Here is a 14,039-nt window from a genome sequence, read left to right as displayed (position 1 = left end):
TCAGATCCATGCTGGCAGGGGCCTAGGGAGCATGCTGTTCCCTCTGGGTCAGGCAGATATAGAGCCGCATCCCTCCTTCTTCTATGAAGGAGGTTATTTTTCCTGGTAGCTAGGATTGCTCCAAAAATTTGGTGAACCTCTCTGAACCTCACTTGCTGCATCCCATATTTGGGCTTCATGTTATATCCATGACTCCTAGGACCCTTGTGAAGATTCTGTGACATGATGCATAGGAAACTCTGCCTGGTGCTGGGTACCTGGTGAACACTCTGTACCTATTAGCACTCAGATGGTTCCTGTGTGTCTTGGGGCCACTTTATTCTCTGAGCTCTTTACCTAGCCAGGAATCAGGGCTGGTTTTAGTGTATTCTCTTGGCAGAAGGGCATCTTGAAACTCAGTATAGTTTTCATAGCATTGCTAAGGTTCATGGATTCTCCAAATCAACTAACCTGTCAGCACGTCACTCTCTGGTTCCACTGACAAGAGTTGGTGCCAGTGAAATACCAATCCCATTTGGCCCTTTAGTGAGACAGCCTCCTGATCTCTTGCTGAAGTCTGCCCCTTTGACTTGTTCCCTTGGTCATTTTGACTCCTGGTTCTTTGGTCTAGCCCTAACAGGAGTCTCTAGGGGAAATGAAGGCAGGGAAGTAGGTTGTGGGTTCAGGAGCTTCTGCTTCTGTTCCTAGCAGGCTTGTTTGAGTGAGCTTAATGGAGACCTACTCTTGGACCCTAGGGACTGCATGGAGTTCTGTCACCAGAGCTGCCTAAGCACCTTTCATTTCTCCCTTGCCTATGAAACAGCCTACTTCAACAGCTCTGAATTGAACCGAGGAGGATGAGAACGGTTGGAAGTTCTGTAGGATTCCTTTCCAGAGGCCAGCATTTAGTCATTTATTCATGTAGCTCAGATGTCTTCAGGCTGGCCATTGTGGGCACACTTGTCAGGTGCCATCCTGGACTGCCACATCAAATGCTCTTCTACAGAGTCCTTAATTACAAAACTCCAGTTTCTTAGTACAGCATCTGGAGTCCTGTCTGGTCTGTTCCCACCCTCCTCACCCCATTGGTAGATCAGCTCTTGGTCCCCAGGGCAAGGATCAGATCTGTTGCTCTCAGGTCTGGTCTCTGTCTGTCCATCAGTCTGTGTGTATTCTTCTCCCAACTGCTGAGTTCTCTCCTAGGAATAAAGGGTTGTCATTCTCAGGTCAGTATTCAAGAAACCTTTGACAGAGTCTGGCCCTATCTTTGCTCCAAGGTCAAAATAGCCAAGTTCCTCTTCCTGAAGGTAGCTTTAACTAATCCCAATAGTCAAAGAGTTTGGAAATTTGTGATCTGGTCACAGTAACATTAGAGGGAGTGGATGTGGGATGCAAAAGAGGAAACCATATCCCAGGCTTGCCTGTTCTAACTTTGCAGAGCCTTGTATCAAGCAGGATTCTTGAATGGGTAATAAGGAAAAGACAGGGTGTTCCTAGAGAACTCCAGGAGGTGGACAGGATTGTGTGTGACAGCTTCACATATTAGCAGCTGCCTAATGGTAATAGCTGGCTCCTGGCACTGGCCTGAGTACTTGACTCTTGGCACCACAGACTTGTGATTGTCTTACAGGCATGCTAAGATCTTCACAGGCACATGGGCCAGGCTCCTACTATAAGCTTGGCTTCTTTCGTTACCCCAGAGTCACTCCTTCTGTCAAAGTTCTCCATGGATTATGTCTGTTGCCCACGTGGCAATGGACCAGGTATCTCAAGCCAGTATGTTTCCAGAGTTCTGGCATTTACCAGACCCAAGCCTGTTGCTTCACCTTAACTAAGAAGAGAATAGAGTTCCAGGACATCCTGGCATGTCAGGGAGGGAGAGGCTTGCGTGACCACACTTATGGAACAAACGGAAACCAGCAGCCTCCTCATTTCTTCTGGAGTCTGCTGTTTGGTGGGCATTGGAGGCTGAATTCTGGCCATTTTGTATTTGCAGCTTACAGGGCCTGGTTACCTGCTTCCTGGTTGGCTGTGAACAGTCATGGATTATCTGTTGAGCTGTGCCATGTTAGGTTGGAATTGTTGCGTGCACAAGTGTCTGGAGGTCTTCAAGCAAAGCAGGATTCTCTGGGTAGATGAGGCCGTGCCTCTTTAACATGCGCCTCACCTTCTTGTGCTGTTGTGATTAACAGCAGAGCAGAGTGCTGGCAGGTGGGGTGGAGGCTGGCAAGAGCCAGCTGCATCAGTAACACTGTCCAATTTCAGAGCAAATGACAGTTTTTTAGGGGGTGGGAAGCAGATTGCTCTGGCAAAGCAGGAATGTTCTCCCTGTGTCCCAAGGAGCTGATGTAATTTACTATCGGCCCATCTCGAGTGCCCACATTCCACAAACATGTTACAGTGAATAGGAGTCAGAGAGGACATCTGTTGTCAGGACCCTGTTAGAAGCCCTCAGGGAGGAGACTGCATGTGTGACCCGGCCAGTACTGTGGCAGAGCTCAGCAAGGTCACAGCGCAGCTCCTTACAGGGAGAAGGTAACAAATTTCCTTCATCCCCACAGCAAGGATGTGAATGGGCGCCCTGGACGTCTGTTAGGCTTCTTGGGGCTTCTTTCCTTCGTGGCCACAAGCTCTGATCTCTGACTTGAGGAGGAAGTAGAGAAGCATCTTAGGAAGAACTGAATGTGTGGTCCTCGGATAAACCAGTCTAATGGTGACTTCCTTACAGTAGCTCCATCCCAGGCCCAGGTCCCCATGTTACTCTAAGCAAACCTTTTCCTGAACTGGGGCTGCCTAGACGCTCTCCTCTGTGACCAGACTGTCTACCTTTTTTCATCCAGGGCACATTTACACCCTCAAGGCCCTGCCTCCTATGATTCCATGATAATCACTGCAGCCTAAATCCCTCCTGCATTTAGTTTCTGTCTCTGAAGCTGCTATGGTCATAGTTACAGTCTCCCACCAGGCTTCAACTCCTGAGGGAAGGGCAGGGTGCTACTTGTTTGTAACAGTTGGCCCAGTGGCTGGTACCCGTCAAATGCACTGGCCGTAGCAAGCTGTGAGTCCTGCCCATTAGTCTAAATACTAGATTTTTTTTTTCCTTTGTCCCTATAAAAAGGTGGTCAGTTGCACAGATAATAGACACCCAGTGTCCTGCAGGGAGATCCCATGGTTTTAGTGGCTCCCCAAATCACCTCTTCTCTTTTGCCCCATCCCATCCCATGCATTTAAGATTAGCCCTGATGAACCCAGAGACTCCTCCATGAACCTCGGTCCTTAGAAAAGGGGCCAAGCAGTCTGAACCTGCCAAAAGAGTGCAAATGTTCATGTCCCAGACAAGAGAAACCCTGCGTTGTAGAAGGGATGAAGTAATCAAGATCAGTAGAGGACTTGGGTGGGGGTGGGATCGGGGAGAGATGCACATGTAGAGGTCAGGGTCAGTTTCCTTCTTTCACCACATGGTCCAAGGATCAAGCCTAGGTCATCGAGCTTGGCAGCACATATCTGTATCTTTACCCAGGGAGCCATCTTACCAGCCCCTGATCTTTTATGCTGTGGTGTTGAACTGCAGTTTATTCAGGACTGAAAGGCAAGCAAACCAGGCTGGTGAAAGGCGATGTGGCCAGTGGGGAGACAACATGTTTGTCTGTGTCTGACGTGAGTTCACTTTGGCTCTTTCCCGTGGGATAAACCTTGGCTCTCTGCTAATGTCTTAATATTTGTTATGCCCTCCCCCATTTCAAACTCACTGTGTAGCTAAGGCTATCTTTGAACTCTAGATCCTCTATCTAGCCTTCACCTCCCAAGTGCATGTGCCACCATGCTTGACTTCATTTTCTCCTTTGCATAGTTGGCTTTTATTGCCTTTGTCTTTTAGGGAAGGTGTGAGTTTCAAATCAGAAAGTGGACATAGTATTGTATTTTACCTTACAAATTAATAAAGGCCCCAGTTTTCCATCATCAGCCTTGAAAGCTATCATCTCATTCTGGGAATCTGTCAACCATTTCTGTGATTGACAGGCTAGCACATATCTGAGGCCCTGAGACTCCTTAGTTCTCCCATTGCCACACAAAGCTAGCTGTGCATAGAGTACAGGTGAGTATGGCTGTGTTCCATTAAAGCCTTACAAAGAGCTGGCAGATCGGATTTCTTCCTCATCTGGCTGTAGTCTGACCTCACAGCTGTGCCCTGGGGTTTTAGGCTGCCATTCACCTCAGCCTCCACCTGAGTTATGCATAGGATGGCAGAGGGCGGAGTCTGATTGTGGGCCTCCATGGCTAGAGCATGTCTGGCCCCTTTCTCTGCCTAAAAGCAGTGAACACAGATTTTCTTCCCTGCTTTTTTTTGAAGCTACCATCTAGCTGGGCAAGGTGGTAGCCATCTCGTTAATCCCAGTATTCTGGAGGCAGAGGCAGGCATATCTGAATTTGAGGCCAGCCTGGTCTGCAGATCCAGGACAGCCAGGTCTATACAGAGAAGCTGTGTCTCAAAAACAAACAAGCAAAACTGTCATCTACTGATTCATGGGCCAAGTGTGCCATATACACACGGAGAAATCTCTCCTTGAAGTCCTGTGTGTCTTACCAGACCCATGTGAGACTCACATTGACTGTGAGTTACCGCTTCTCTTGTCTGGTGCTGTCCTGACATCATGGAAAGATGGACAGGGAAGAAGGCCATAGTGCTGGCTTTCCTTAGCTCACATAGAGAGCAGAACCCGCTGCTGATGCTCCCGGATGTTTCCCCAGAGTGAAAATACTCACTGTGCATTTCTTCTCACTCTTAACTGGTGACTTCCCCATCCCAGAGGAGGTATCTATGGCTCATGGACACACCTTAGTCCTCTATAGAGAGTAGGGTACAGTCTTTTCTTTCCAGAGTTTATGTCCAAAGAACAAAGTGGATTATCTGTGAAGTGCTTTTGTTGTATGTATTATCATCATAATTTTATATTGGCTCATCTATAGCAACATGTCCAGCAGGCAGGTGGCCACCAGTACCACAAGGCACTGACAGAGCCCAGTGTCCACTGAGCCAGGGAAGGGGTGGAGATGTCATGGCCCTTACTTGATCTCTTAAAATTACATTTTCAAGATTTCTCAGAGGACAGAATTTTCTCTGAGGACAAGAGTCAGATTTTGTTCAGATGATAATGACACTGTCATTGCAAAACACTGTCTGAGCCCTGGGGACAGGGTAAGAGCAAAGAACCTGGCAGCCCAAGCCAAGGCCATGGGCCACAGGGATGTAACTCTAACCCTGGTTCCATAGCCTTAAGCTTATGCCTGCTTCTTCCATGGAGGGGTGGGTGTAGGGACCTTTTAAGAAAGGAGTGCATAATTTATCTCTACTTCTCCTTTAAAAATTAGTATATGCTTATTTTTCTTTAGTCTTTTATAGTAAAGAGCCGTCATCCTTTACCCCATAGTCATTTAGAGCACCAACTTGCCGACATAGTTCGACAAACCCAAAAGCATTAGAGGTACCACCCAGAGCTTCGTGAGATCCCTTGATATAGCTGTGTGGTCACATGCCCAAACCTCACTGCACTGGTCCAGCCTTGGATGCCCTAATGGGGCAAGCAGTAATAGTTGATGTCCCAGAGTTCTGCATATACCACTACCTGACAAGCAGGGTATTGGTGGAAGCTTACAGGATTAAAAAAAGCTTTCCTCAGGTTATGGATATTGATGACAGGACACCCTGACCCAGGCCAGAACCAGCAGCTGGTCAATTTCCCTGCCAGAGGCCCGTTGTGAGCTCAGCTACACCACTACAGTACCTGTATAGATGGTTCCATTTTTCTTAGAGAGGCCTAAGGCTCAGCACATACACTTCAAGGATTTTCCCATCATGCTCTCAGAAGCTTCAGTACAGGGCGAAGCCAGAGTATGGCAGGAGAGCTGCTTTCTGCTATGCTGAGGCCCATCAGGGCTTCTGCACTAAGCCATCAGCATCCAGACAGTGAGCTTCTGTGAAACGGCCAGACACTTGCCTTGGTCCCTCCTATAACAGAGCTTCCCAGGCCTTGCCTGAGGAGCTCTCACAGCCTGCTGGATATAACACTATTCAATGCTGACATTACAGGAAAAAGAATGAAAAGGAAGTCTGGGGCTTCGGGTATCTGAAGGTAGTTATCTGGAGCCAGCTGTGAGGGAAGGGCAAATCCATTAACAGGGTTGGGGTGGTGTGAGGCCGCATAGGCCATGGGTATATTTTTCACCTTTTTTAAGATTCAGGAACAGAAATTGCCTTTGTTCATTGGGCTCTCCCTTGCCTCAGGTCCCCTGTCCCCTGACATAGGCAGTGAAAGCAGTAGAAATAAGTCTGATCTACTGCAGGACTTAGTTCTCAGTCCAGCTTTGAGGACTCAGAGAGCAGACCTACATCCTGTAGCCACGCTGGGCATCAGTTTACCACTCTGGGCAGCAAGGGGGAACTAGGTGTCACTCACTGCTAGAGCCCTAGATGGGTTTGCCAACTCTCTGCCATTTCTGTCTTTTCCCAAATGGACTTGGAGGAGTTTGGACACAGGCTCACTGGCTTGCAGGGTGCTGGTCTCCTCCAGATCCCTGGTTTAGAGAATGAGACTTTGACTCCCCATTTAGTAACCACAGAACTGGTGAGTCCATTCTCCTTTCTGAGCTTTGTTTCTTGCCTGTTCAACAGTATGACTGGTGGTCCTTACATTGCAGAGCGTATGATCAAGTAAGCTGTGCAAGCAAAAGGCCCTCTCTCCCCTGTGTTTCCAGGATTGGTTTTGCTCTTCACTGAGAGGCCAGGAGTAGCCAGTGACAGAACTAACTAGAATTTGAACCCAGTTTTCCCCCAAGCCCCATTTCTTTAAAAATAGATGGAGTTGGAGACAGTTTGTCAGAGAGCCCTGACGGAGTTGGAAAAGTTAGCTCAGCAAATACCAGTTTGTGGATACGTCCCATCCCCATCCTGATTCTTCCTCTCTAGAAACAAAGGACATTAGGAACGAGACGGCAGTCTGTCAGTTAAGGCCATCTATAAACAAATGAATACCGGAGCTGGGCTCAGCTATCCTGATCTACCCTAATGGTGTGCAGATCTTGTGACAGAAAGCCCCCAGCACCCTTAAGGGGGTGGGCCTTTGCCAGCTAAGCATCTAGACACATTTTAGGTTCTTCAAAATGCTTCCAGCAGTTGAACTCTTTAAGACAGCCCATGAGGAACTTGTTCTGCCTGGGAAGCTGATCATTGGGGCACCCTCCTCCCACCTCAGCAGAAACCTCCAGCAAAGGCTTTGTGTGCTTTGTCAAACCTCCTATGTAGGGGTTTGCCCATGCAGAACAAATGGAAGACCATCAGGTTCCCTTTATGGAAACCAAATGGCAGCTCTCTGGCAAAATGCTAGCTAGAAGGGATGGTGAGGCCACTTGTTTGGGGCCTGTGGCAAGCTATTTAGGGTTTCTTCTCTGGATGCTTCAGACAGTCTGAAGGTCACAGCCCAGGCACACAGCATAGTAAAGAATTCTCCAAGCTGAGGACAGATGGTACAGGTACCAAGAACATGAATGAACTACTGGCAAAGTAAAAAGCAAACTTTTTGCTTCTGACCCATGCAGTAGGCTCCCAGAGAGGCCAGGTGCTGTGCCTGGAAGTTTATAAAGAGAGGCAGCCCTGAGGCTGACAGACCAGAGGGATAGCATTTTCCCTGAGGGGGGTGACTTTTTTGTCATCTGAATGGCTACCTCTGAGATGTCTCTGTCAGGGGCTGGGCTAGGATGCTCTGACACACCTTCACATGGAGACAGGGAGCTGCTGATTCCCTCCCTGTCCCTATATGCCCTCAAGGCCTCACCAACAGCCTTGTTTAATGATGCATTTGTCTTGGTGACAAACTTGCTATCTCTCCTTGTTCAGAAGGAACTTTGCCTTCTGCACCCCAGAGTACCTCTATGAAGGACCTAGCCTGCTGCTACTAGCTGGGCCTTTAGACCTGGGCTTGGTCACTGAGCCTTCAGTTAGCCATCGCTTGAGGCCCCAAGATGGGGTTGCTTCAAGTATTTTTCTCTATTTCCTGGTAGCCACTAGGCACCACTCCTGCCTGGTGGGGCACACAGGTGTGCAGGGCTTCCCCGAAACAGTCAGCTTGCTCTGCAAATGCATTTGTGTGACCAGGGAAGGAGACAGGACTGTGAGGGAGGAGGTGCTCTCTGTTGCCAGGAGCCTGGGGGCCAGCAGACAAGCCTTTGCCCCCTCTTGGCAGCTGGACCTTACCCTTTGAGCTCTCTTCCTCCGTTCTTATTCATTTTCTTTTTGGGGGTTGGCTTCAAATTATCTTGTTTTGTTTACATTACACCCAAGTTTTGTGGTATAAAAGACTTGCAGGTGCAAATACGTCCCGCCTTCATTAACTTCCCCTCCCTTTTTAATTTATGTGATTTCAATTTTCCTTCCCTGTACTGTTAATTAGGGGACCCTCTAATCAGTGCCATTATCACAGTGGTATTCATGTTTAGGAAAGCCGCTAAACAAATGCTTGCAAAATTGCTAAATGGCTAATTAATGTCTGTTAATTAAGAAAATTGCTCATGGTAACAAACCATGCCGTTGCTGGCAGCCGCTAGAAAGACACACACTTGTTGAAATTAGTAGCGTGGCAGGTAGGGGAACATCTGCTCCTCCAGGCTTTCCGGAAGTGAACAGCTCCTCACTTAACCAAGAAGCTCTGGGGCTGTCCCTGGTTGTGACCTTAGCTGCTGGACAGCCCTTGCCTCTTGTTTTGCTCACCTCTTTTTTTTCTCTACCTTACCCCAGCTCCACCTTTTCCTCAGCCCCCAGCTCCAAGTCCACATGGGCTTTGAGAAAGGAGACTAAGAATGGAACCAGTGGCTGTAGCTAACCTTCATAAATGTCTGGAGTTTTCCTATACTGAGGGACAGCTCCAGTGGAGAAGAAGGGTGCATTGTGGTTTGTGACACATGCCCCTATCCTAAATCCAGGTCCTAGTGGCCTGTTGGGCCAAAAGGGCCCTCGGAGGAAAACTGCCTGGGAACCACTGTAGTAAAACTTTTATGACTTCTCCTAGTCTGCATATGTACATGTTTGTGTAAGGGCATTCATGCACATACATGTACTTTTTCCTGCACACCGGAAGTCTGAAGAGATACTCTCCTTGTGACATAAGGCTCTCTGATACTTTGTTTTTCTTTATTTTTGTTTTTGTTGTTTTGATTGCATTTATTACATTGTCCTTCCCAGCCACTGGCAGGATACAGCCTGCAGTTTGACCAACTCTGTAGGTAGTGAATTCATCTCTTTGTGTTTGGTGGGCAGTCAAGGTAAGCGTGTTCCAGAGCTTTGGCTCAGCTTGGAACTGTAGGCTGTTCCCCATCTTCTGGTGTGAAAAGTGGGCCCTCTATCCACTGAACCACCAAGCAGTGACCGTTCTCATGCCTGTGCCACTTGCACTTACAGCTTGTGTGGCTGTGGCCTGGTCTCTTCATCGCTTCAAACCCTGTTTCCTCCTCTATGAAAGTTGAAAGAAGCGACAGCGCATACAGAGCTATTTTCAATTGTAGGTGAACTCATCATGAGCCATGGAGCCCTTGCACTGCTCACACTGTGCTTGGCGACTGTCTGTATACCCCACTGGCTTAGAACTTCACACCACCTTCCCCTCTGCCTCTGTCTGTGTTTGTTCATTGTTCCCTCTGTTCTGCTTCAACCAGCAGGACCTTAATAGATACTGTTCCAAATCACCTGTCCTCTGTCTCTGAGACTGTGAGCTCCTTGAGGGCAGGGACTTCACCTGATCCTCCAATTCCTCGGAAGTGGTACTTGCAGGCATTGCATCTGGGTCCAGGGGCCCTGTCTGTGTCAACCAGTGTATTTAACATGGCAAACTCTGTTCGGTAGTAGCCTGTGTCTGGCCCTCGCTCCTGTGTGCTTTGATGAAGGTGCTTTGTTTTATTTTTTTCGTTTTTTCAAATCCCTTGTGAATGTACTGGTCAGCCTCTCTCCTTCCCGCCTGCCCGCCGTTGTTCGCCATTGAACCAGGACCCAAGCAGCGCTCCGCCACCTCCTGCCAGCCACAGCCCACCACCCGCACGCCCGCCGCCACTCTGCGTTTTGGTTTAATTTTTGTTCTTTTAAGCTTCTTCTGCGCTTCTCCATGTGCTGTGATCTGTAACCTGCCTCTACTGTCTGGCCTCACAGGGTCCTCCGGGGTCACAGCCCTCGCCGCACGCACAGCCTCCACCTCACAATCCCAGCAGCATGATGGGACCCCACAGTCAGGTAAACGCACTGTGGCTTGCCGGCTCGCCGGCCCGCCGGCCGGGGGTCGCCGGGGCAGGAGGAAGGAGAGAGCCACAGAGGAAAAACAAAAATCAAAATGTGCTCCAGCATTGCCTTCCAGTCCTAATTGACAACTTTAATTTAAAAAAAAAAATTCTTCTAAATACAGACTTCATTTCTTGGACATCCCACCCAGCTTGGATCTGAAACCAAGAGAAAAGAAACAAAATCTTTCTGTGACCTTGCCAGTGGCCTTATGTTTTTGGTTTTTCCTCTCTCCCTTTTGTTTGGTTTTGAGTTTGGTTAACCATTTGTTTGTAACCAAGGCTGCACCCCTGGCCTTTTCTTTGTGCACTCTCGCTGCTGAGAAAGCTTTCTTGCCCATTCCCCGCATTTAAGTTAGGGAGCCCGCTGTCCTTTACCTTTTTTTTTTTTTTTTTCCACCCCATCATGTTTTCCCATAAGTCCTTGCTCCTTCCCACTCCTCCCTGTTGATGGTTTCTCTGTGTGTGCTTGTGTGTGTGTGCTGTGTGCGCATGTCCTGCTCTGTCTGCAAACCTGAAGGTGTCTCGCTCCTTTTGCTTCTTGTTTTCTTTGCCCTTGTGGAGAGCAGAGGTGGCCTCCTCTGCCCTGCATTGGTTTAGCTATTCTGCGTTCTGTGTGAAGTCCGGGCTGCTACCCCTCCTCCCAAAGTAGGTTCCTGCAAGCCAGTACAGGTTGGGAGATGAGTTGTGTGGATCTTTTGTTTCTCTGCGTAAGGGAAGTTTTGCCTGGAAGGAAGAGGAGGCTACTGGACTAGAGAGAGCTTAGAAGATCACTAGTCATAAACTGGATTTTGCAGAGTGCAAAGCATTTGTGTTTGTCACTATACAGTAGTTCATCTGTCATTGAACTGATTCCCTGTAATTACAGCCTTTTATGTCACCGCGATATGCAGGCGGCCCCAGGCCCCCGATCAGAATGGGAAACCAGGTACAGTATCTTTTCTTGTTTTCTCTTCCCTGTCAGCTACCCTTAGGCCTAGGTAGACCTGGACTCAAGTCAAAAGCAAGGTGCAAGGCTGGGGGCGGGGTACTAGGCTTTAAGGTGGGGGAACTTTCCCATGTGTCTCCTCTGAGCCCATGGTCCAGCATGTAACCTGCTTTTCACAGGGAGCCTCATAACAGCCTATATTTAGATAGCACCAGCTAGCGGATTGCAGGAATTCAGCTCTTATAGAGAAAGTAGTAATGACCCTAACGCTCCCTTATAGCCCCTTCTTGGAAGAGGGTCTTCCTCCTTAATGAAGTCAACTGACAATGTGTGGGTTTTTTTCCTGGAAGCTTTTGAGAATTGCCAAGGGTGGTAACTAGAATCCTGCTGTTAGGGGGAAATGTCCTGTAGAAATGTTTAGATTAGGAGCCTGACTGCAGAGGGAACAGGGCAGGTATGAGGTGTTCAGTCTGCCTGCTTTCCTGGAATAAGCAAGGATTTGTTCATATAATTAGAAAAGTACCCTGCTTCAAAAGAGGGCTTTTCATCCCAGGGTCATGTACCTTCCTCTGGTCCATCAGAATTGGCAGTTAGGGGTAGGCTGGAGAAATGAATCTTCATATGATCTTTGGTCCACCCCATCAGGGTGGAATGCTGAAGAAGAGTAGATGTCTCCGCTGAGGACGGACAGACAAGACACAACCTGTTGTAGGCATCAGGGAGATTTCTCTCAGTGCTAAAATATTTTTAGCTAGAATTCTTCCAATGTCTTAACTAAAAAACTGACAGCATTTATTGCCAGCACACTGGGAGTTAGAAGTTTGGTCACCTCCATTGTGACTCTCTGACACACTGCAAGAAAACCCAAATGACAAGACGCGGATTGTGGAGGACCCTCTCTGGTGTAAAAGTGCCCACCACATTTCCACCTTGCTGTTCTCCTCTCCCAAAGTCTTGTGTTTCCTGTTTTCTCCAACACAAAGGGGACAAATTTAGATAAAGGGAGTTTAGAAGCCCAGGTTTTTGAACCACAAAGACTTCTTGGGTATGTCGCAGGTGAGAAGCAAAAGGAGGAAGGCCAGGGCTGTAGAAGAACAGGCTTACCTCCAGGGGCATTCCTGTCCCCTGTGGGCCTCTGGGGGACACACAGCAAGATTATGGCCCCCACCTCCAAGGCTGTGTTTCCTTCTCAGGTATGAAGGCATTAGCCTTCTAGTGCGAGACCTGCTTTCCTTGGCAATCATTCACATAGTCTCCTTTCTCTACAGAAGAGCCTGGACTGCCCTGTCCCCATTTCAGACACCCAGCTGAAGATAGTAATTCCCAGAATCCTTAACCTAGACCACCAGCTAAAACCCCTGACATGTACCAGGTTTAGAACTCATGGAGAAGTGTTGTGTGAAGAGCAGCCATTGTTACAGCTATCTGAACAGGATAGGTAGGGTGTACCTATATTGGGGATCTAGGAGGCCTCAGATCCCCTATCTCTATTAAAAACCACCAGCACAAATGGGCAGACAGACCAGCCAGGTGACTCATAGTCCAAAAACTTAAGGAGAAAAGTAAGGGTGACTAAATTCAGGGTACAGGGACCCAGCCTTATTAGGTCCCCAGGCACCACTTTATGAACCTGAGAGGCAGCGTGGCCAGAGGAGCTGGCCCTCATAAAGCCTGCTTACCCTAGCCTCATCCTCCTGTTCTGAAGCTGGGGAAGCAGGGAAGGTCTGTCCCTTGACTTTCACCTTCTTGTTGAACCTCCTTGGCATTCACTGCCAGTCAGAAGCAGAAGAGCTTAGGTGGCCTGTAGTAGCACTCAATTCTAGGGAGCCTGCCTGTCAGGGCCCCCAGCCTCCACAGCATTGGCACTTCAATCAGGAGCTGTGGTCCTCTGTCACCAAGACTTTTCTTCTTGAAGTCAGTAGCTTCTCTTTGGTCTAAAGGTCCCACAGGACACTTGGCTCAGCCTCTGCTGTTCTCTTGTTTTTCAAATTACAGCTGGAATAACTTCACCCAAAGTCAGTCACCTTTAGTCTGTTCTTAATAGCATCCTGTCTCCTTTTGATGGTGTCACACTGGCACCCACTGCTAGAAGAGCAGGCTGCCCTTATCACCCTGTCCCTCTCCCTGTAGCTGCATCCACACCTCTGGGGTGGAAACTCAGAGGATTTGATGGCTCTGCTGACTCAGGCTCCAGCACTTAGAGCTCTGGGCCCTGAATCTCCAGGGCCCCTTTATGGTTCACCTTTTAAAGGTCTTCCTGTGGTAATAGTTTTTAACCAGTGGCTCCTCTAAGTTCTTGTTGCTTGGAAATGTACTTAAAATGAGTTACATCTTTGAAGTAAAAGGAAGGTAGGGCTGGACTTAAACTGCAGCCCCTGGATTCATGTGCTACCCTTTGGGTGGAGGTGAGCAGTGAATCCAGAGCATGCCTTGCTCTGGATGCAGGTACAGGTTCCCATGGAGAGCCTAGCTCCCCACTGCCCTCCCACTTGATGCTAGTTTCTACTAATGCTTGCAGGAACTATCTATCCTGCTTTCCAGAGCTGGGGAACCTGACCCAGCTTGCAGCGATGGTCTCAGGGAGGCCATGAGTAGCCCATATAGCCAGGTTGGGCGAGCAAGGTGGGAAAGACAGATGCATCTTCCTCCCCAAACCTCCAACACCATCCTATCTCTGTAAGTCGTGACTCAGGCTGTGTCTCATGTGTCTTTCAGCCTCCAGGAGGAGTTCCTGGGACACAGCCATTGCTGCCCAATTCCATGGATCCCACACGACAACAAGGTAGAAGGGCAGGCAGGGTAGTGTGGCCCGAGGCAG

The 14,039-nt window shown here is 48.6% G+C and overlaps 1 protein-coding gene across 8 annotated transcripts in view; it reads left to right on the top strand.

Moving 5' to 3' along the window:
* Positions 1 to 14,039, top strand: part of Ssbp3 (single stranded DNA binding protein 3) — a 136,908-nt gene that overhangs the window by 106,504 nt on the left and 16,365 nt on the right. For 4 of the 8 annotated variants that reach the window (XM_034502303.2, XM_034502301.2, XM_034502302.2 and 1 more), the window contains exons 6-8: positions 10,169 to 10,249; positions 11,162 to 11,221; positions 13,937 to 14,003. In XM_034502303.2, coding sequence (XP_034358194.1) covers positions 10,169 to 10,249; positions 11,162 to 11,221; positions 13,937 to 14,003 — 208 coding nt within the window. The remainder of the gene's footprint in view (positions 1 to 10,168; positions 10,250 to 11,161; positions 11,222 to 13,936; positions 14,004 to 14,039) is intronic. The other 4 variants (XM_034502306.2, XM_076934544.1, XM_034502305.2 and 1 more) reach the window with 1 other exon arrangement.

The sequence above is a fragment of the Arvicanthis niloticus genome, chromosome 5, assembly GCF_011762505.2.
Source record: "Arvicanthis niloticus isolate mArvNil1 chromosome 5, mArvNil1.pat.X, whole genome shotgun sequence".
Taxonomy (NCBI): domain Eukaryota; kingdom Metazoa; phylum Chordata; class Mammalia; order Rodentia; family Muridae; genus Arvicanthis; species Arvicanthis niloticus.
This window is presented reverse-complemented; position numbering and strand designations above follow the sequence as displayed.